This window comes from Schistocerca serialis, chromosome 1 (assembly GCF_023864345.2).
Source record: "Schistocerca serialis cubense isolate TAMUIC-IGC-003099 chromosome 1, iqSchSeri2.2, whole genome shotgun sequence".
Taxonomy (NCBI): Eukaryota; Metazoa; Arthropoda; class Insecta; order Orthoptera; family Acrididae; genus Schistocerca; species Schistocerca serialis.
In genome coordinates, this window is record NC_064638.1 from 603,669,582 (window position 1) to 603,691,556 (window position 21,975).

The following is a 21,975-nucleotide window of genomic DNA, read 5'->3' on the forward strand; positions in this document are numbered from 1 at the left end:
AGTAGTAAAATTCTATAGCGCTACTGCACCAGTTGAATCAGTATGCAACGATTCGTTTCCCGTTTTCTGTTTATATTTCGCAGCTCTATCGGAGTTACGACTAGCTAGTGATTGCTGACACAAAGGAGACGCGTCACAAATTCGTCGTCTTGTCTTCTAACTTGTCAAGCCGGAAAGTCGTTTGGCTAAATTTCATGCGCCGTATCGCGTTGGCATCCCCTTAAATTCACCACCCTACTAGATCCTTACACAAAAACAGTCCACAAAAACATTTATATGTGTTGTAATATTATTATGTCATTGTGTAATCATTTACGAAAAGTCGTTGTGTTGTATATCCTAGGATAATTAGTATGAGAATTTCCTTTCACAACTAACATACATACGTGGCTTTTTCTGCTGTTAAGAAGCTCATCTGTGTGGCTCGATAAGAAAACTGCTGTGTCTGCCGACGACAGTATTTGCCTTCGCGTCAGCGGCTGCGCACCGCTCTGGTAGCTCAATTTCAGAGCGGCGCTCCAGGCGTTACAGATCGAGTGCTAATCGAATTTTGGGACGTTGTATACATTAGAAATCAAGGCGCCGCTGCTGCGTCAGAGCCACACCGGGTTCTTTCCCTTCTGATATAGCTCCGCGAGTATCTATATCTATACCTACATCATACTCCGCAGGCCTCCTAATGGTGTGTGGTGGAGGATACTTTCTGCAGCACTATCTGATCCCTCCAACCCAGTTCCACTCGCGAATAGTGCGTGGGAAGTATGACTGTCGGTAAGTCTCTGTACTGGCTCTAATTTCTAGAATTTTCTCCCCGTTGTCAATACGCGAGATATATGTGGGGTGAAGCAATATGTTGTCTGACTCCTCCTGAAAAGTGCTGTCCCGAAATTTCAATAGCAAATCTCTCCGTGATGCACAACGTCTCTTTTGTAACGTCTGCCAGTGGAGTTTGTTTAGCGTCTCCATAACTCTCTCTCGCCAGCTAAACGATCCCGTGACGAAATGCGCCGCTCTTCGTTGGACCTTCTCTATCTCCTCTATCAGTCCCACCTGATGGGATCACGGGGTCCGGGTTTCGATTCCCGGCCGGGCTGGGGATTTTCTCTGCCCACAGACTGAGTGTCTGTGTTGTCCTCATCATTGCATCATCATCATTTGTGAGAGTGACTGGATTGTGAAAAGAAAATGGACTGTGTAAAAATTCGGACTATTTACGGGCGCTGATGACCGCGCAGATGAGCGCCCCACAAACCAAACATCATCATCATCGTCTCTGACTGTGAGAAACGTGGCACTGTGGCCGCTTTCTACTCGCTGACACGTCCCCCCTCACAAAAGCGAGCACGAGTGTGGGGTTAGTCGTGACTTAGTACAGAAGTCAAATGCACGCTCTTGCAGTTGTAAAATAGCATTAATAGTGCGAAAATGTCCTACTACTGAGATCAGATGGTCCTCACGAAGCTGCGTTTTGTTCAAAAAAATGTTCAAATGTGTGTGAATTCCTAAGGGACTTAAACACTACTTAAACTAACTTATGCTAAGACCAACACACACACCCATGCCCAAGGGGGAACTCGAACCTCCGGCGGGAGGGGTCGCGGAATCCGTGACATGGTACCTCAAACCACGCGGTCTCTGCGCGCGGCTGTGTTTTGTGACACGGTGAAGGGTTAAGAAGAAAGGTAAGTGATGCAGTGTGTACAATTGCAAACGTACTCCATTAGAGGATGAGTGATTTTTGGAGAAAGTTCGATCCTATAGTCCTCGCTTCGGACGAAAAACGTACCAATTTCGTCCAATGCAAGCAAGATGGTTTGTTATTGTTTGTTACACCTTCACCATGAGAAAATATATGCGATCGGTCAAATGTAAACGGGGCACAGAGCAACGACACTGTTATGTCTCTGCGACCAAGAAGAGCGCTGTTTGTCTTTCTTTTCCCAGAGCAACTTGCATTTTGGGTTATAGCAAGTTGTGTAGCTTATCATTCATTTCTGTAACTTCTTCGAAGCGTGCTCTGAACTTATTTTAATAATGAATCACAATTTAGAAAAAAACACTTCATTCTCGTTTCCTTCTTTCTCATACTGTCGTCACAGACTCGTTATCATGTCGAAAGTGTGTGTATTTATATACGGTGGTGAAAATCAGTATAAAGACGGGGATATTTGTGGAAAAATTTACATTGTTGGTTGGAATAGTTGTGCACAGTGCATATGCAGCAATATGAGATTCAGTATATTGACAAATGTAGTCAAATAGTACCGCATTTGATGTCAGTAGTGCAGTATACAACAAGATATCAATGATTCAGGTGGTAGAGGGTGGAACTCACTATAAAGGCAGACGGCTCTGTGTGATGTTAGTGTGAGTGTCCATGCCTTTCCTGCTGATAGGAAACAGACACCATTAGTGACAGTGCGTTTTGTGTGCATAATGCACGATTCTGACATAGCTGTTCGGAAAACAGACATCATGGGATGAAAAAGCAAAAGTCGTTGCTTAGAAGGAAACGGGACTCTCTAATAGTCAAATTGCCAAAATAATGAACCGTTCGACAACAGCTATTTATAATTTCGTTAGATTCGGAACACGATATGGACAGACTGGAAAATATGGGCAAAGTAGACAATTATCTGAGGCATCTAAACGGCCACTTCAGCGCAAAGCAAGGGCCACAAACCTTTATTCTTTTCAACTTGTTTCTCGTTTACAGTTGGCAGTAACTGCTAGACCTGTACGACAAATTTTGTCAAATGAAAACATCTTACATTCAAAGAAAAACTGCTGAAACGTGCTCTAACAATCCATACATAAACAGGAGACATTGGAGTTCGTTGAAAAACATTGATCATAACTTGATGGTGTTCTAAAGTGATTTTCAGTGATGAGAAGAGATTTAATTTAGATGGTGTGGATGGACTTCAGTATGACAGGCACGATTTGAGAACAGAGCAGCAGGTAGGAATGAATAGAAATTTGGTGGTGGAAGCGTTATGATCTGGGCAGCATTCTGCACTAAATGTAAATCACACATTGCTTGTGTGAACAACAGAATGAATTATAGATGTACGCCGAGATGCTAGAGACAGAATGCATTAGAATGTATGAGGATCTAGGTGACGACAGTCGAACGTTTCAACAAGATAATGCGTAAGTGCAGATTTCTGCACAACATGAAAATGGTTTGAAGATAAGGAAAAGATAAGATGGAAAACCTTTGAGGAATACTTGAAAGGCGCATTGTCGTAATGGGAGACAAAGGGAATGAGTGGAGGATATGGGTAGAGAGAGGGTGAGAAAGAAAAGGGACAGAAGCGAAAGGAGAAGGTGGGCTAACAGAAGAGTGGAATAAATACATACCCAGGTAACGCCACGTATTCAGATAGTATCCCTGTAAAAGGTCAATTCAGGGTGGGTTTGACTTATAAATATGTAGTATGACAAGTTACATTTTTAGTTGTCTGCATTACTAATACAGCAGAATTTTTCAGCTTCGACTCTTCCTCTGTTTTTTGTTTCATCAAGTTGCCAAAAAAGTTTCATTTTAACACCTACGGTATTTCTGCATTGATTTCCCAGATTCTTTTCTGGCGGTCTTGGAAACGCGCGGAACCACGAGGCACACATTACGTTGAAGGCAAAACCTCGTCCACATTTTTTCAGAGCACGCCTAGTACCTATGGCCATACGGGACCTAGCGAAAGCAGAACTAGACAGACTTACAGATCGGAATGTTACCAACATGTCTCAACTAGTGATTGGGTGACACCGCCTGTCATTATAAAACAGCCTTCTGGAAAAATACCTATTTTCGGCGGCAAAGCGGAAATTGGCTTGTATCCTGTTCCCAAACGTGAGGAATGATAACCAAAATTGCCTGTGGGACAGTTCTTCTCCAAGATCGATCTTGCAGATGCAAATCTGCGGTTACTATTTGACGAATAATCACAAAATCTTCTCGTTGTTGACCCACCACATGGTCTCTCTAAATTCAAACGTTTAGTTTTGGGCTTCGCCAGCACTCCTGTCCTTTTCCAGTGATTTCTATGGCAAATAATCAAGAATGTTTCTTCTTCTATAAATGGTCTTGATGATATCATCGTCAAGGGTAAAACAACTGAAGAACACCTACAGAACTTAGAAAAGCTCTCCCGTGTTCTAGTAGAGGCCACACCAAAATGAAATCTATGGTAGTCGCAATTTTTTCAGACTCCCGTTGAATGCTCAAAAACACCTAGAAGTCATTATGGCCCTACCACATCCTACAAATCTAAAAGAACATAAATCATGTCTTGAAAATGTAGGATATTACAAGAAGTTTATTCTAACAGTGGTAAAAGTTGCATTCCCATTGACCAACTTCAGAAACACAGGTGTACCATTTAGTTGGTCAACAGAGTGCGACAAGCGTTTCAGACCACAAAAAATGCCTTCACTCCACTACTTTTAGCGACCGAAGCACCGTGGCTGAGCAAGAACTTGGTGCCGTTCTGGCACACAGGAGCCCGGAGTGCCCCGAGCAGCGAGCAGTCATCGCATCAAAATCTCTCCATTCGGCGCAAAAGAAGTATTCACAAATTGAAAGGTGTGAGGGCATCCACAAGAGTTCTGAATGGAACGTGTTAAATTTCGGTTACATGGAAAATCACACAAATCTAAAGGCTGTAAATTCAGCGAAATACCTAGGGATAGCTAATACAGACAACTTATATTACCTACATGCATATCTGAAACAACAGACGCTGTAGACGATCCACAGCTGTAGGAAATAATCTAAATTAATTCGCTGAATATAAATTCCTTGACATCAGGAGTATTAGATTATCCAGCAGTGAGATACGAAAATTTGTGGTGAACCGGGACTCGAACCCAGATTTTCCCTCAACTGGTTGCCCTAGCCGACTTGCCTATCCGTGCACGCTCCCGGATCGCCCAAAACTTCTATATATCACAATGTCTACATCCTTATATCGTACTCCATGGCGGTTAGTACCTTGCACCACTATTGGTCATTTACTTTCCAGCTCGTCTCGAAAACAGACTGAGGGAAAATGACTATCTATAATCTTCATACGAGCCCTAATTTCTCCAGTCTTATCTTACGCAATTTCATAATACTATCGAGCGGGATAGCGCAGGAGTTAGCATTCTGGACTCGCATTCCGGAGGACGACGGTTCAAACCCGCGTCCAGCTGTCCTGATTCAGGTTTTCCATTATCGCTTAAGGCAAATACCGGGTGGTTCCTCCTAAAGGGCAAGGCCGCTTTCATTCTCCATCTTTCTTTAATCCGAGCTTGTTTTCCATCCCTAATGACCTCACTGTTGACATTAAACACCAATCTCCTTCTCCTCCACCTCCTCCTCCTCCATAATACTTGTGTGCTGATCGAATCCATCGGTAACAAATGTAGCAGCACGCCTCTGAACTACTTCGATGTCTTCGTTTAATCCGACCTGGTTGGGATCCCAAACACTCGAGTAGTAGTCAAGAATGCGTCGCACAAATGTTCCATACATCGTCTCCTTTACGGATGAGCAACACTTTCTCAAAATTCTCCTAGTAAAACGAAGTCTACTTTTTACGTGTAGTGAAAAATAATTTGACAGTTACGACATGTAATACATAATATTACACTTGTAAGTAGGTATTTTGCATGGTAAGGTGGTATGTTAATGTGAGGTGTGTATTAGGTTACTTATGCATTGCGATGTGAGGAGATGTATGCAGACAATGAGATATTCTTCCACGTTGGTTTTACAGATGCTTGAAAATGACAAGTCGTCGAAATTATCTTATCACATGATTTAAATTAGACATTGTCTACATTACAGCCTATCATGGACCATGTATTCTTTTATTAAATATTATCTTATTGCTATATCAATGCATGAGGAGTTAATAAAATTTATTTCATCTTCTTCTGTGGTATAGAACTCAGTGAGAGAAAGTAGCACAGAGATTTAAATGAGCCACGGTGAGTCTCTGAAGTAGCAGGCACAGACTGCTAGACCAGAGATATAATTTATTTCTTTTAAAGCGTCTTATTTTTAATTTTTGTTTTTACTGAGACGTTAACACTGATCTAAAACTTAGTAACTTAGTCTGAACGCAAATAATGGAATAGGATTCACATAAATATTGAGGTGCTATCCAAAATTTTCGGTACTTTTGCTGCTATCTGTTGAAAACCTTACATTTGGACTAATGGTCACCATCACTCTCAAAGTAGTTCCCATCCGCACGTACACACCGGTTCCAGCGCTTCTGCCACTGGTCAAATATTTTCTGGAAGTCATGTTCTGGGAGGGTGTTTATCACCGCCAGCGATGCTTCTTGAATCCTCTCTAGCGTGTCGAACCGACGGCCTTTCAACTTTAGTTTCAGTTTTGACGCCAAAGTTTGGGCCGTCGTCGCCGCACGTTTTCACGGAGTCGTCGCAAAACGTCACAGTAGTACGCGGAATTCACTGTTTGGTTGGTATCAAAGAAAACGACGATCATGCTCTTCACTTTGCTGTTCACCTGTCTCGCTTTTTTTGGGTCTTGGAGAGACTGGGTTCTTCCACTGGAACGATTGTTGCTTTGTCTCTAGGTCATAACCATAAATCCAGCACTCGTCGCCGGTGATAACCCATGACAAGAAGGCTGGATCATCAGATGCGGTCTGACGAAGGTCCGTGCACACTTCAACACACTGTGCCTTCTGATCCTTGGCACAAACTTTGCGGTGACGTAATGCATGCCCATTTCATCAGCAACATTCGTTGGCATGTCCCATAAACAATATTCACTTCATCCGCAAGGTCCTGAATGGTTCGACGTCGATCCGCACGAACCAATTGTTGACGTTTGGCAACAATGTCTGGAGTTTTGCGGCTAACGGGCCTTCCAGTGTGAGCATCATCTTTGACGTCTGTACGGCCGACCCGGAACCGAGCATGCCACTCAAACACATGCGTACAGCTCATGGTCTGTCCCCCAAACACTTGTTGAATCATTGCAAGGGTCTCAGTAGCACTTTTCCCGAGATTCGCACAGAATTTGATACACATGCGCTGTTCTGTTCGCGGATCCATCGTAAAATCGCCATACTTCAAGCACAGAATATTACGGAAATAGTTGTGGACACGCAACAAGTCCTCCGAGCTGAATGCCATTCCGCACACTGACTCACCAAATATGCAGCTCTCGTCGCCTAGCGGTGCAAAAATCGACGACTTCTACTTTCCAGATGGCAGCACCAGTCCCGAAAATTTTGGATTCCACCTCGTACGTAAGGATTCTGACTCCTCGATTGGCAATAAGTGACTTCTATCAGTGACTACAGAAATTTGTGGCTTATGACTATATGCTCAACCATTGTACCCCGTTCTTAACTCTCTAAGCGGACTCATTGTGCTAGAGGGACTGTCTGGAACGGTTTGAAGGTGGAATGAACACTTTAACATAGCCGTTGGGAAGACAGACGCTGGTCTCAGATATACTGCGGGAATATTAAGTGGCAGGTCCCTGACAACCAATTCTCGACCCTTATCCCTCGGTCTGTCACCAATACCACTCACCAAGTCGAATTCACGGAACAATAGAAGATACTGAAATAAGAATTGCACGATACAGCACGTTTATGTTTATGCGCTATGAGAGTATTAAAGAAATGAAGAAGTGGGAGACGTTACAAGAACGATACTGTCCATGGAAGAGCTCTTTACTCACTATCTTCCGGGAGCAGAAAGAGCTATGACATACACTATATGATCAGAAATATCCGGATATCGCTATATAATGTTACGAGAGGTGGACCTGTCGGTAGAAAAGGAGGCAATGTGTGTGTGTTGTCAGTAGAGAAACAGTGACAGGATAATTGGTCGGAGAGCTCAGTGACTTAATACCGTGGAGTAGACATTGCTGTCACCCGAGTAACAACTCCATCAGGATCATTTCAACCCTTCTGACGCTGCCCAAGGCGACTGTTAGTGATGTGAATGTGGCGTGGCATCGCGAAAGAACACCAACAGCTAAACCCATGCCAGACACACCTCACGTACTGGCGGACAGATACTGTCGAAAATTGCGGACGGTGGTTGTAAACAAACGCATTACATCAGCGAAAGAAATCACTCATGTTCCAAAGTTCTACTGCCTCTCCAACAAGCACAATGACGCTGCGTATAGAGTTAAGAAGAATGGGGTACAATTGTGTAGCAGCTCCACATAAGCCACACATTTCTGTAGTCATTGCTAAGCGACGCTTGAGGTAGTCTAAAGATAGACGCCACTGAACAGTGGATGAATGGAAAGGAGTGATTTTGAATGATGATTCACGCTATACACTGTGGTATTCCGATGAAAGTCTTTGGGGTTGGCGAACATTTGGTCAACTTTTCCTGCCGTCATCTGTAGTTGCGAGCAGTGATGTTCGAAGAATAAATTTCTTTTATTTCCGTCAATGATGACAAAACTTTTGGTCTTTAGACTACCGGTTTCAGTTAGTAATGACCAGATTTACTTTATAACATGTTCTAATATAATAAAGCCGTAGTGGCATAGCACTCCGCCGGCACTGTGGTCTACTTTGCACCATGTTTCAAATGTGTGCGACGGACCTAAGATGATTTTTTGTATATTTCGTGACGATGCCACTATAGCTTTATTCTATTAGGAAGTTGTAAAAAAGATCTGAACATGGTCATTGCTGACCCAAACCGTTAGTCTAAGGACCAAAAGTTTTGTGATCATTGGCGGAAATAGAGAAATTTATTCTACACTTCCTGGATCACTGTTTTATTTGCGCACTTGTCGCAGTTTGTGAAGTGTGGACGAGATAGTGTTACGGTATGGGCGTGTTTTTGGTGGTTAGTCTGTGGTCCCCTTACTGCGCTTAAGAAAACGCTAAATTCGAAAGGTTATGAACACATTTTACATCTTTGTACACTGCATAAAGTTCGGAGACGATTTTTGTGTGTGTGTGTGTGTGTCAGCACGACGGTGCACCCTATTATAATGCAGCATCTGCAAGGCAATGGTTTGTGGTCAATATCATTCCGGAAGCTGGCTGGCGTCACCAGAGGGCCGATGTGAGCTGAGTGGAACACCTATGTGATGAGTTAGAATGTCGACCCGAGTGTGCAGCCCTCTTCGGTTTCGGATCTTGAGGAAGAATGCGTTCTTGTTCAACCACAGACGTTCAGAACCCTCACTGAAATCGCTCCCATCATTGTTCAAGCCCTCATGGAGGAGAAGGCTGTACACGGACCATATTGGAGTCCCCTGGTAAGTGTTTAGATAATTTTGATAAAATACAGTAGGTTATTTGATGTATCAGTTTCTTCGATACCTGCCTAAGATAATAACCATCTACGAATGGAATAGGAAGAGCGGGAAGTGACACTGGTTGTTGTTTTTGTCTTCATTCCAGGGACTGGTTTGATGCTGCTCTCCCCGCTATTCTATCCCGTGCAATCTCCTTCATCTCCAAGTAACTACTGCAACCTACATCCTTCTGAATCTGCTTAGTGTACTCATCTCTCGGTCTCCCTCTACGACTTTTATTCTCCACGCTGCCTTCCATTACTAAAATAGTGATCCTTTGAGCCACACAACATGTCCTACAAACCGACCCCTTCTTCTAGTCAAGTTGTGCCCATAAATTCCTCTGCTCCCCAATTCTACTCAGCACCTCCTCATTAGTTACGTGACCTAACCATCTAATCTTCAATGTTCTTCTGTAGTACCACATTTCGAGAGCTTCTACTCTCTTCTTGTCCAAACCATTTATCGTCCATGTTTAACTTCCACACATAGCTACACTCCATACAAATACTTTCAGAAAAGACATCTTGACACCTAAATCTATACTCGATGTTAGCAAATTTCTCTTCTTCAGAAACGCTTTTGTTGCCATTTCCAGTCTACATTTTATGTCCTCTCTATGTCGACAATCGTCAGTATTTTGCTTCCCAAATAGCAAAACTCATCTATTACTTTAAGTGTCTCCTTTCCTAATCTAAATCCCTCAGCATCACCTGATTTAATTTGACTACCTTCTGTTATGCTCGTTTCGCTTTTGTTGATGTTCATCTTATACCCTCCTTTCAATACACTGTCCATTCCGCTCAGCTGCTCTTCCAGGTCCTTTGCTGCCTCTGACAGAATTACAATGTCATCGGCAAACCTCAAGGTTTTTATTTCTTCTCCATTGATTTTAATTCCTACTCCACATATCTCCTTTGTTTCCTTTACTGCTTGCTCAATATACAGATTCAGCAACTTCAGGGTTAGGCTACAACCCTGTCTCATTCCCTTCCCAACCACTGCTTCCCTTTCATGCCACTCGCCTCTTACAACAGGCATCTGGTTTCTATACAATTTTTAAACAGCCTCTCGCTCCCTGTATTTGACCCCTGCCACCTTCAGAACTTGAAATAGAGTATTCCAGTCAACATTCTCAAAACCCTTCTATAAGTCTACTAATGCTAGAAACGTAGGTTTGTCTTTCCTTAATCTGTCTTCTAAGGCACGTCGCAGGGCCAGTACTGTCTCATGTGTTCCAACATTGCCACGGAATCCGAACTGATCTTCCCCGAGATCGGCTTCTATCAGTTTTCCATTCGATTGTAAAGAATTCGTGTGTGTATTTTGCAGCCTTGATTTATTAAACTGATAGTTCGGTAATTTTCACACCTGTCAGCACCTCCTTTCTTTGGGATTGGAATTATTATACACACATCAAGAAAAGTTTCGTATCTCCCCGGTTCCCAGAACTCCTGAAGATAGACGGCTGTAGTTATTGTATCACAGACACAGTCCCTTTGACTGTTCAGAGATGTCACTAAACCCGCCCAAAGATGTAAACAACCATGCAAGACCAGCGCCTATTAGACGGAGGGGGTCCGACAGCCTGTCAGTTACAGTCATTCCATCAGGAAGGAGGTACACAGCTCGCGTTGTCTGTAGTTCAACCATGCCTAGACAGAGTATACCACGGTTCGATGGCGTCCGCATTGTTACTTTGTGTCAGGAAGGGCTCTCAAAAAGCGAAGTGTCCAGGCGTTTTAAAGAGAACCAAAGCGATGTTTTTCTGACATGGTGAAGATACAGAGACACAGTAACTGTCGATGACATGCCTCTCTAAGGCCGCCCAAGGGGCGCTACTGCAAATGACGACCGCTACCTACGGATTATGGCTCGGAGGAACCCTGACAGCAACGTCACGATGTTCAATAATGCTTTTCGTGCAGCTACAGGACGTCGTGTTATGACTCAAACTGTGCGCAGTAGGCTGCATGACGCGCAACTTCACTCCCGACGTCCATGGCAAGGTCCACCTTTGAAACCACGACACCATACAGGGTGCCCAACAACATGCCGAATGGACCGCTCAGCATTGGCATCACCTTCTCTTCACCGACAAGTGTCGCATATGCCTTCGACCAGCCAATCATCGGAGACGTGTTTGGAGGCAACCGGTCAGGCTGAACGTCTTGGACACATTGTAGAGCGAGAGCAGCATGGTGGAGGTTCCCTGCTGTTTTGGGGTGGCATTATGTTGGGCCGACGTACGCTGGTGGTCATGGAAGGCGCCATAACGGCTGTATGATACGTGAATGCCATCCTGCGACCGACAGTGCAACCATATCGGCAGCATATTGGCGAGCCATTCGTCTTCATGGACGACAATTCGCGCTCCCATCGTGTACATCTTGTGAATGACTTCCTTCAGGATAACGACATCGCTCGGCTAGAGTAGCCAGCATGTTCTGCAAACATGAACCCCATTGAACATGCCTGGGATAGATTGAAAATGGCTGTTTATGGACGACGTGACCCACCAACCACTCTGAGGGATCTATGCCGAATCGCTGTTTAGGAGTGGGACAATTTGGAGCAACAGTGCCTCGTTGAATTTGTGGATAGTATACCACGGCGAACACAGGCATGCGTCAATGCAAGAGGACGTGCTACTGGGTATTAAAGGTACAAGTGTGCACAACAATCTGGACCACCACCTCAGAAGGTTTCACTATATGGTGCAACGTGTGGTTTTAATGAGCAAAAAAAGGGCGGAAATGATGTTTATGTTGATCTCTATTCAAATTTTCTGTAGAGGTTCTGGAAATCTCGGAACCGAGGTGATGCAAAACCAGATGTTACAGTTTTGTCAGGGCTGGCTCTCTGAAGGCTGTCGGAAGTTCTGATGGAATTTTGTCTACACCCAGGGCCTTTTTTCCACTTTGGTCTCTCAGTGCTCTGTCAAATTCCTCATGCAGTATCATACACTCCTGGAAATTGAAATAAGAACACCGTGAATTCATTGTCCCAGGAAGGGGAAACTTTATTGACACATTCCTGGGGTCAGATACATCACATGATCACACTGACAGAACCACAGCACATAGACACAGGCAACAGAGCATGCACAATGTCGGCACTAGTACAGTGTATATCCACCTTTCGCAGCAATGCAGGCTGCTATTCTCCCATGGAGACGATCGTAGAGATGCTGGATGTAGTCCTGTAGAACGGCTTGCCATGCCATTTCCACCTGGCGCCTCAGTTGGACCAGCGTTCGTGCTGGACGTGCAGACCGCGTGAGACGACGCTTCATCCAGTCCCAAACATGCACAATGGGGGACAGATCCGGAGATCTTGCTGGCCAGGGTAGTTGACTTACACCTTCTAGAGCACGTTGGGTGGCAAGGGATACATGTGGACGTGCATTGTCCTGTTGGAACAGCAAGTTCCCTTGCCGGTCTAGGAATAGTAGAAAGATGGGTTCGATGACGGTTTGGATGTACCATGCACTATTCAGTGTCCCCTCGACGATCACCAGTGGTGTACGGCCAGTGTAGGAGATCGCTTCCCACACCATGATGCCGGGTGTTGGCCCTGTGTGCCTCGGTCGTATGCAGTCCTGATTGTGGCGCTCACCTGCACGGCGCCAAACACGCATATGACCATCATTGGCACCAAGGCAGAAGCGACTCTCATCGCTGAAGACGACACGTCTCCATTCGTCCCTCCATTCACGCCTGTCGCGACACCACTGGGGGCGGGCTGCACGATGTTGGGGCGTGAGCGGAAGACGGCCTAACGGTGTGCGGGACCGTAGCCCAGCTTCATGGAGACGGTTGCGAATGGTCCTCGCCGATACCCCAGGAGCAACAGTGTCCCTAATTTGCTGGGAAGTGGCGGTGCGGTCCCCTACGGCACTGCGTAGGATCCTACGGTCTTGGCGTGCATCCGTGCGTCGCTGTGGTCCGGGCCCAGGTCGACGGGCACGTGCACCTTCCGCCGACCACTGGCGACAACATCGATGTACTGTGGAGACCTCACGCCGCACGTGTTGAGCAATTCGGCGGTACGTCCACCCGGCCTCCCGCATGCCCACTATACGCCCTCGCTCAAAGTCCGTCAACTGCACATACGGTTCACGTCCACGCTGTCGCGGCATGCTACCAGTGTTAAAGACTGCGATGGAGATCCGTATGCCACGGCAAACTGGCTGACACTGACGGCGGAGGTGCACAAATGCTGCGCAGCTAGCGCCATTCGACGGCCAACAACGCGGTTCCTGGTGTGTCCGCTGTGCTGTGCGTGTCATCATTGCTTGTACAGCCCTCTCGCAGTGTCCGGAGCAAGTATGGTGGGTCTCACACACCGGTGTCAATGTGTTCTTTTTTCCATTTCCAGGAGTGTATATCCTATTTTATCTTCATCTACGTCCTCTTCCATTTCTATAATATTGCCCTCAAGTACATCGCCATTTGATAGATCCTCTATATACTCCTTCCACCTTTCTGCTTTCCCCTCTTTGCTTAGAACTAGTTTTCCATCAGAGCTGTTGATATTCATAGAAGTGGTTGTCTTTTCTCCAATGGTCCCTTTAATTTTCCTGCAGGTAGTATCTATATTACCCCTAGTGATATATGCCTCTACATCCTTACATTTGCTCTCTAGCCATCTAGCCATCCCTGCTTACCCATTTTGCACATCAAAATGGTTCAAATGGTTTTGAGCACTATGGGACTTAACGTCTGAGGTCATCAATCCCTTAGAACATAGAACTACTTAAACCTAACTAACCTAAGGACATCACACACATCCATGCTCGAGGCAGGATTCGAACCTGCAACCGTAGCGGTCGCGCGGTTCCAGACTGTAGCCTCTAGAACCGCTCGGCCACTCCGGCCGGTGAAGATCTAAGGGCACAAGAAAAGATGAATAAGATGGGCGCGAAATAACATCCAGAGCAACTCCTGTACAGTTTTCTTTGTCAGTCTCGCAGAATGCGAGCAGGCGTTATCGTCATCATCACCTGACGCAGTCTTCCTGGTCTTTGTTCTCGGACTGCGTCTGCAAGACGTCTCATTTGTTGACAATTAAGGTCAGCAGTGATAGTTACACCTCGGGGAAGCAATTCGTAGTACACCACCACGTTGCTGTTCCACCGGATGCAGGTCTTTGTACGAGGTGTTGCTATTTTGTTTGGGCTCAACCATTTCTTTCTTTTCCTTGTGTTAGCGTTAAGACAGCATTTCTCGTCACCAGTAACGATACAGGGGAGAAATGGCGGGTGTTGTTCGCGAGCCAATTGATGATGATTCTCTTGCCGTGCTCTGTCCAGTAGCATATCTCCATATAGTCGCAAATGTTTGTGGCTGCCTCCGCTGTTGTCATCCCTCTATAGAACTCAAACATAAGATACGTAAATTGGAGGGAGATAACTGCAGCTGGACATTAAGCGGAGTCAGCTGCGAAGAGCGAAAATGTTTACCGGATAGGAATTCGAACCGGGGATCTCCTGCTTACTAAGCAGGTGCGGTAACCACTGCACCATCCGGGACGCAGCGTTAACTGCACGGTCTACCTCGGTACGCCTTGCCCGATCCACAGCCCCACCTAGCGCCACCTGTCCGCCGTCCCTGTCCATTATACAACTGTTCGCTGCTTAGAGATTCCCACAGGAGGTCAGACGTATTTGTACATTCGCCAGGCTTGTAAATTATGTGAAAGCATGGTGTCTGTTCATTCGAAGGAAGAGACACCACACTGATCCCGCAGCTGTGAAACACTATATATAAATTGAAAGGGATAACTTCTATCAGCTGCAGCGGAAAATTAAGCGGAATCAGCGGCGACGAACAAAAATATGTACCGGAAAGGGGTTCGAACCCGGGATCTCCTGCATACCAGGCAGGTGCGGTAACCACAGCACCATCTGGGACACAGCCTTATGGCAACTGCACAGACTATCTCGGTGAGCCTCATGGCCGATCCACACTCCCACCGAGCAGCTGATAGCAGTCAGCCCCTTCAAATTTACATACAGTGTTTCACAGCTGCAGGATCAGCGTGGTGTCTGTTCTTTCGAACGAACAGTCACCAAGCATTCACATCAAAGAGAAGAATACGTCGGAAATGTTCCAACTGTCCCAGGTGGCACTCGATTTTCTAGGGTCTACAGCTCCACTCACTATCTCCAAATGACAAAATGACAGTATGTAAACTAAACTAGCAACAGTGAACTACAGCTAAAAGTGACAATCGATAAATAAACCCGTAGCAACCTCAATACTAATTCAAAACAAAAACGCTACAAACTTACGCACCAGTCGTATACCACACTGGTGACTATTATAAATCAAACAGCATGTGTTAGAGAAAACGACGGAATTTTCCTTATTATGCGTATACTTAATTACATTTTCAGGCGATTGGTGGGTGCGCAGCGAAGCCTACTCACCCAGCGCGGCGAGGATGCCGGCGGCCCAGAAGACCTCTCCGCAGAGCGCCGGCAGGAAGAGCAGGCCGCCCATGCGCTCGCCGAACGAGTCCTGCAGCGGGTCCAGCATCGTGATGTAGCCCTGCTGCCGCATCTTGTTCGCGAAGAAGATGCCGCCTGCAGCACACACACGTGACATTCATCCGTAGTGTATTTTATAGTCAAGGCAATAGTACAATCAGGTCAGCTACACTACGAATGACTTGTGTTCAGTTTTCTTCCACTTTTAGAAAAGATGGCTTTTATTAATCATTAAAAATTTTATTGTTGAAGTGTCTTGTCTGTCTTTTCGATTGTCCTTCTTTTATTTAACGTGATTTTACTGTTTGAAAGTAAAATTATAGTAGACATCCGAACCGGTTATAAAGACATGGGCTTGTACGAGAGAATGCTGAAAAGTAATGCCTCCGAATCTTTTCTGTAAAAACCCTTGAAGCTTTTATAAATAAACCAAACGCTGTTAACATACTACACTTTTATTTCTCAACATAGTTACCATTTCGAAGACTACTTTTCTCCCAACGACAGACCAGTTTGCTGATATCGTCACTGTAGAATGATTCTGTTGATGGAGCTACAACCTCGCTCGTGCTTGCACCGTCCTATCGCTATAAAACTGAGGTCCTCTACGGTGTTCTTTAAGTTCTGGAAACAGATGAAAATCGTAGGGAGCCAAATTGGGACTGTATGTAGGATAATCGATACCAGTGAAAAAAGGGCGTCGTATTGTTATAGATGTCGCTGCGCTCGTGTGTGGCCTGGCAGGGTCATGCCGAAGAAGGGAGTGCTCCATGTTTGAACAAACTCATCGCATTCGAAACTCGATTACAGCGGGCTTTTCTCATGCACCGACCGGGGCCCATGAGAAATAGCGGTATCGCAACATGTGACGTCACATTTGTCGGCTTGTCTGCGACACTTCGCCAACGCTCGACTCCGTGCTGGGCCTACGGGAAATCAATACGCAATTGGAAAGGTATCCACTAAAGATCTTAAATTTTTCGGGTGCTATCGAGAGCTTGCTTGCATTTTAACGAACAGTCAAAAATTATGAAACTTGTCTGAAACATTTACTCGCTCCTCGCCGGAGACGGCTGCTGTCACTTACGTGCAGTGTCACGTGCTGTGACGTACGTCCCACGGCCTGCCTTACTCGTGGGCCTCGATCACCGATATAGTTACTTTACACACCACCATATCAAAGGCTACAATTCGGAGTCCTCTAGCGGCAGAGGGCTTCAACTAGGCAGCCATGAACAATCAAGATAAAAAGCTTTAAGTGTTTTGACATAAGAAATTCGGAGACATTACTTTTTAGCACGGCATATATGTAAAGTGTTCGTTTAACTTTATATATACTACCACAAATCGTAAAACGTGCTATACCGCACGCACAAAATTATATTTTAGGAAAATGTGCGAATTAACAAATAACAGTTGGCAACGGGAGATTTTGAGTGAATCCAACGAAAGAAGTGCATTATATGAACATCAACTCATGTTAATTGCAGTTCCTTCTCTAAATCCTAGCACGAACGAAAAAATGGCTGACGTCGAAATAAGTGTCCAAGGAATATAAACGCAACTGAAATCACTCAACAGTGGAAAGTTCACTGGACCTGACGGGTTACCAATTCGATTCTACACAGAGTACGCGAAAGAACTTGCCCCCCTTCTAACAGCCCTGTACCGCAAGTCTCTTGACGGACGGAAGGTTCCAAATGATTGGAAAAGAGCACAAGTAGTTACAGTTTTCTAGAAGGGTCGTCGAGCAGTTGCGCAAAACTATAGATCTATATATCTGACACTGATCTCAAAAATGGCTCTGAGCACTATGGGACTTAACAGCTGTGGTCATCAGTCCCCTAGAACTTAGAACTACTTAAACCTAACTAACCTAAGGACATCACACACATCCATGCCCGAGGCAGGATTCGAACCTGCGACCGTAGCAGTCGCACGGTTCCGGACTGCGCGCCTAGAACCGCGAGACCACCGCGGCCGGCTGACACTGATCTGTTGTAGAAGTTTCGAACATGTTGTTTGCTCACGTATCGTGTCATTTCTGGAAACCCAGAATCTACTCTGTATGAATCAACATGGATTCCGGAAACAGCGGTCGTGTGAGACCCGACTCGCTTTATATGTTCATGAGACGCAGAAAATATTAGATACAGGCTCCTAGGTAGATGCCAGTTTCCTTGACTTCCGGAAGGCGTTCGATACAGTTCCGCACTGTCGCCTGATAAACAAAGTAAGACCCTACGGAATATCAGACCAGCTGTGTGGCTGGATTGAAGAGTTTTTAGCAAACAGAACACAGCATGTTGTTCTCAATGGAGAGACGTCTACAGACGTTAAAGTAACCTCTGGCGTGCCACAGGGGAGTGTTATGGGGACCATTGCTTTTCACAATGTGTATAAATGACCTAGTAGATAGTCTCGGAAGTTCCATGCGGCTTTTTGCGGATGATGCTGTAGTATACAGAGAAGTTGCAGCATTAGAAAATTACAGCGAAACGCAGGAAGATCTGCAGCCGATAGGCACTTGGTGCAGGGAGTAGCAACTGACACTTAACATAGAGAAACGTAATGTATTGCGAATACATAGAAAGAAGGATCCTTTATTGTATGATTGTATGATAGCGGAACAAACACTGGTAGCAGTTACTTCTGTAAAATATCTGGGAGTATGTGTGTGGAACGATTTGAAGTGGAATGATCATATAAAATTAATTGTTGGTAAGGCGGGCACCAGGTTGAGAGTCATTAGGAGAGTCCTTAGAAAATATAGTCCATCAACAAAGGAGGTGCCTTGCAAAACACTCGTGCGACCTATACTTGAGTATAGCTCGATATTTGCGGCAGCAAGGCAGAGCCACATTTAAAAACCGCCGTTCGTGAAGCACCAGCAGAGTAGATCGTCTGTTTGTGCATTATATTCTAAGTAAAAGCGAGTTACTTATTTAGCTTTGTTTGTGTGCTTCTGTTGTTTAATGTTAAATTTCTCACGTGTTTGTGTGCCGGCCGCGGTGGTCTAGTGGTTCTAGGCGCGCAGTCCGGAACCGCGGGACTGCTACGGTCGCAGGTTCGAATCCTGCCTCGGGCATGGATGTGTGTGATGTCCTTAGGTTAGTTAGGTTTAAGTAGTTCTAAGTTCTAGGGGACTGACGACCACAGAAGTTAAGTCCCATAGTGCTCAGAGCCATTTGAACCATTTGAACGTGTTTGTGTAGTGTAGATTCCCACCGTCTTGGTTGTGTATAGGGACTGTGAATATTGTGTCAGATGGGAGCTGAGTTGGAGACCCTATGCTCACAGCTCCAGAAGATGCTGCCTTCAGTCTCATAGCTTGAGGCATCACTGAGGGATGGGGGCATCGAACGTGGCCGTTATGGATATGGCTGCCTAGGAGGGGAAGAAATCCAGTGTGTGTGTGTATACCGCGTGAGGAGTCACCCCAGATGTGGAACAGGTCCTTCCGGACGCCACGAAAAGCATAAATGCAAATAACTACAGGTTAACACGGTAAAATGACGTGTGTCTCTTTGGACCGGTAGATATTTTCATCGGCTTCCGAAGGCTATCTGAAATTGTAAACACTGCCAGTCTTGCTTGAAGATGAAGAGGAGTCTCACTCTGTATAAAGGTCCAGAACACACCTATTGCGGGCCTTTAACACAGTGCCGAGAGGAGGGTCTGAACCAGAGGATTAGACGGTTCTGCTAACGTGTTGGCTGCTGATTCCCCAACTTGCGCCATAAGGTGGGGATGTCAGGACCAGGTTAATATATGAAGTGTCAGTTACATACAGGAGATGACTAAATGGGTAGCAGGGGCTTCGAGGAGTGCGAAACTTTTTAGATTAGTGGGTCTTTGAAATACACATAACCATGGGCTCAGTTTCAAGAGATCAAACACAGGACAAGAAAGTGCCTAGGAGACATGGTATTATAGCTGAAAAACGTCAGAGCTGTGTTGGGAAAAACCAGAGTTCAAAATCATCACAAAAGCACCGAAGCAGAAATCGTTACATGTGCTGTGTAGCTGGCTAAACCTTGATATGAATTCAAACAAATTTTTACCAAGGACATAACGGTGCTTGAGAGGATAAATTAAATTCAGTTGGTGGTGTGCGTGTTGCTAACTATTAGAAATAGTTTATCTTGTAATGATACTGAAGTAGTTCCTGTGATTTAGTATTGGTAAAGGCTATACTCCACAACTCGGATAAATCAATGCTTCCTTTTATCAGCCCCCTGACCATGACCATCATTATGATGTCAGAGATAGCACAGAAAGGAGTAGGTGTTCATTTTTCTCAGATGCGGTTCTAAAGTGAAACGTTAGAGAAATAGTCTGAGAGTGGTTCTACGTCCCCTCCGCCAAGCACTTACGTGGGAATTGCACAGTAATGAAGTAGATTTAGATTTGTAAAAGAAAGTAATTAAACTGATAGAAGAGTCGCAGTGACATAAATACAAAGTTAAAATTGCAGATAAATACAGCCTCATTATTAAGATAAAACTTGTATTTTATGAAACCTTAAGAAATTGCTTTAGAAGCTTTACGTATTGTATCCTTCAATATACAGCGTGTAAATTTTAAGCAGATAAACCAGAATAACTCAAAAAATAAGCTTCAACGAAAAAATGTGTAGAATCCAAAGTTGATTATTTTCGAGAGGGACATCTGCTGGTACTAAAATTAGCCCGCCACCCCAGCTCCCTGTGGGCGAAGTGGGAGGCAACTTTAAAATTTCAAATGGGAACCCCAATTTTTATTGCAGAATCAGATTCTACATAAAAAATTACGTACATTTTGTCTTAAACATTTATTTTGATGACATGATTGATTGGCGCTGTAATTCAAGAAAATCCATGTTCTCATTTTTGCCTGTAAAATGTTCACGGATAAATAAAAAATACTTATTTACTTCGTAAATTTTGATTCGCTTAAACTAAAACTCTCCTTCTCTACCCATAGGGTTGGGGTTGAGAGAGAGGAATTGGAGTTTTACAAATGTTGACCCAAATATTAATTTTTTCCGCAGATTCGGATAAGTTTTGTTTGTTTAGTGGTTATGAGGCCACACAGCTTTTAATTACCAAACAAATCACCTGACTAGCTAACTAACTAACTAACTAAACATCCTACTTACTACCGAGTGAACTCATTAACTAAAAAATTAACTGACTCACGAACGTCATTTTTTATTAGTGTCGAGAAGTCTCACAACTCGGGGTGCTTGCTTAATTTGAGTCTCTTAGTTGATGCTCTTATCCAGCCCATGCTGATGAGCGGCGTAATGTTTCGGAGTGCCGGCGATAGATAGCGCAGGGACGAGAAATTCGTCCTTTCTCGTAATAACACTGGGCCTTAGAAATTATAAGTATTAATGTAGTTAACGCACTGTATCTTTCACCCGTCTGAGCATTAGGGGAGCAATACATCGTTTATAACGATTGTCTTTTGGTCGACTTATGTTTGATTACCTTGTGTGACTGCGTTCGCGGCTTTTCCTTACTACAAGTCGCGTTTGACGCGTAGTTAGCATTGCTAGGTGGAATTACGCCGAGCGGGCCGCTTCTCGCTCATAGAAATTCTAATCCTGCCTATCTCGACGCCCCTTATCTTTCCTCTCTTGAGATTAATAGGAGTCAATGTCATTATGAATTATCCTTCTGTGGAAGAAAAAATTGAGATGGTGTACATTTACGGAGAAAGTGGGAGAAATTTTGAAGATGCAGTCGCGCTTTACGAGCAGCGTTTTCCTGCTCAAATACGATCACGGTCCTTTTTTTGTTCGAGTTATTAAACCATTTACTGCGGAAGGTAGTGTGAACCAAAAAAAAAAAAAAAAAGAACCTGTGCAGCTACTGTTTGTGGAGAAAACAATCAACTGACAGTCTTAGCTGCTGTGACTCATAATCCTCATGCGAGCACAAAAGAAATATGAAGGCAATCAGGAATTTCAAACATTAGTGTTTAGAAAATCCTGAAGCTCCACAAATTTCATCCATACCATGTACCCATGCATCAGAAACTACATGGCGATAACTTCCAAAACCGTCTAACGTTTTGTCACTGGGCAGTTCAGCGGATGCAAACAAACCAAAACGTTTTGTCAGAGTACTTTCCCCTGTGAGGCAACATTCACAAACCACGGCGAAGTTAATCGCCATAACAT

General features: G+C 44.6%; 1 protein-coding gene across 1 annotated transcript in view; it reads right to left on the reverse strand.

Moving 5' to 3' along the window:
• The window catches only part of LOC126477208 (high-affinity choline transporter 1), a 361,021-nt gene that overhangs the window by 105,285 nt on the left and 233,761 nt on the right, over positions 1 to 21,975 (reverse strand). The window contains exon 5 of the mRNA XM_050103600.1: positions 15,747 to 15,902. Within this exon, the coding sequence (XP_049959557.1) occupies positions 15,747 to 15,902 (156 nt within the window). The remainder of the gene's footprint in view (positions 1 to 15,746; positions 15,903 to 21,975) is intronic.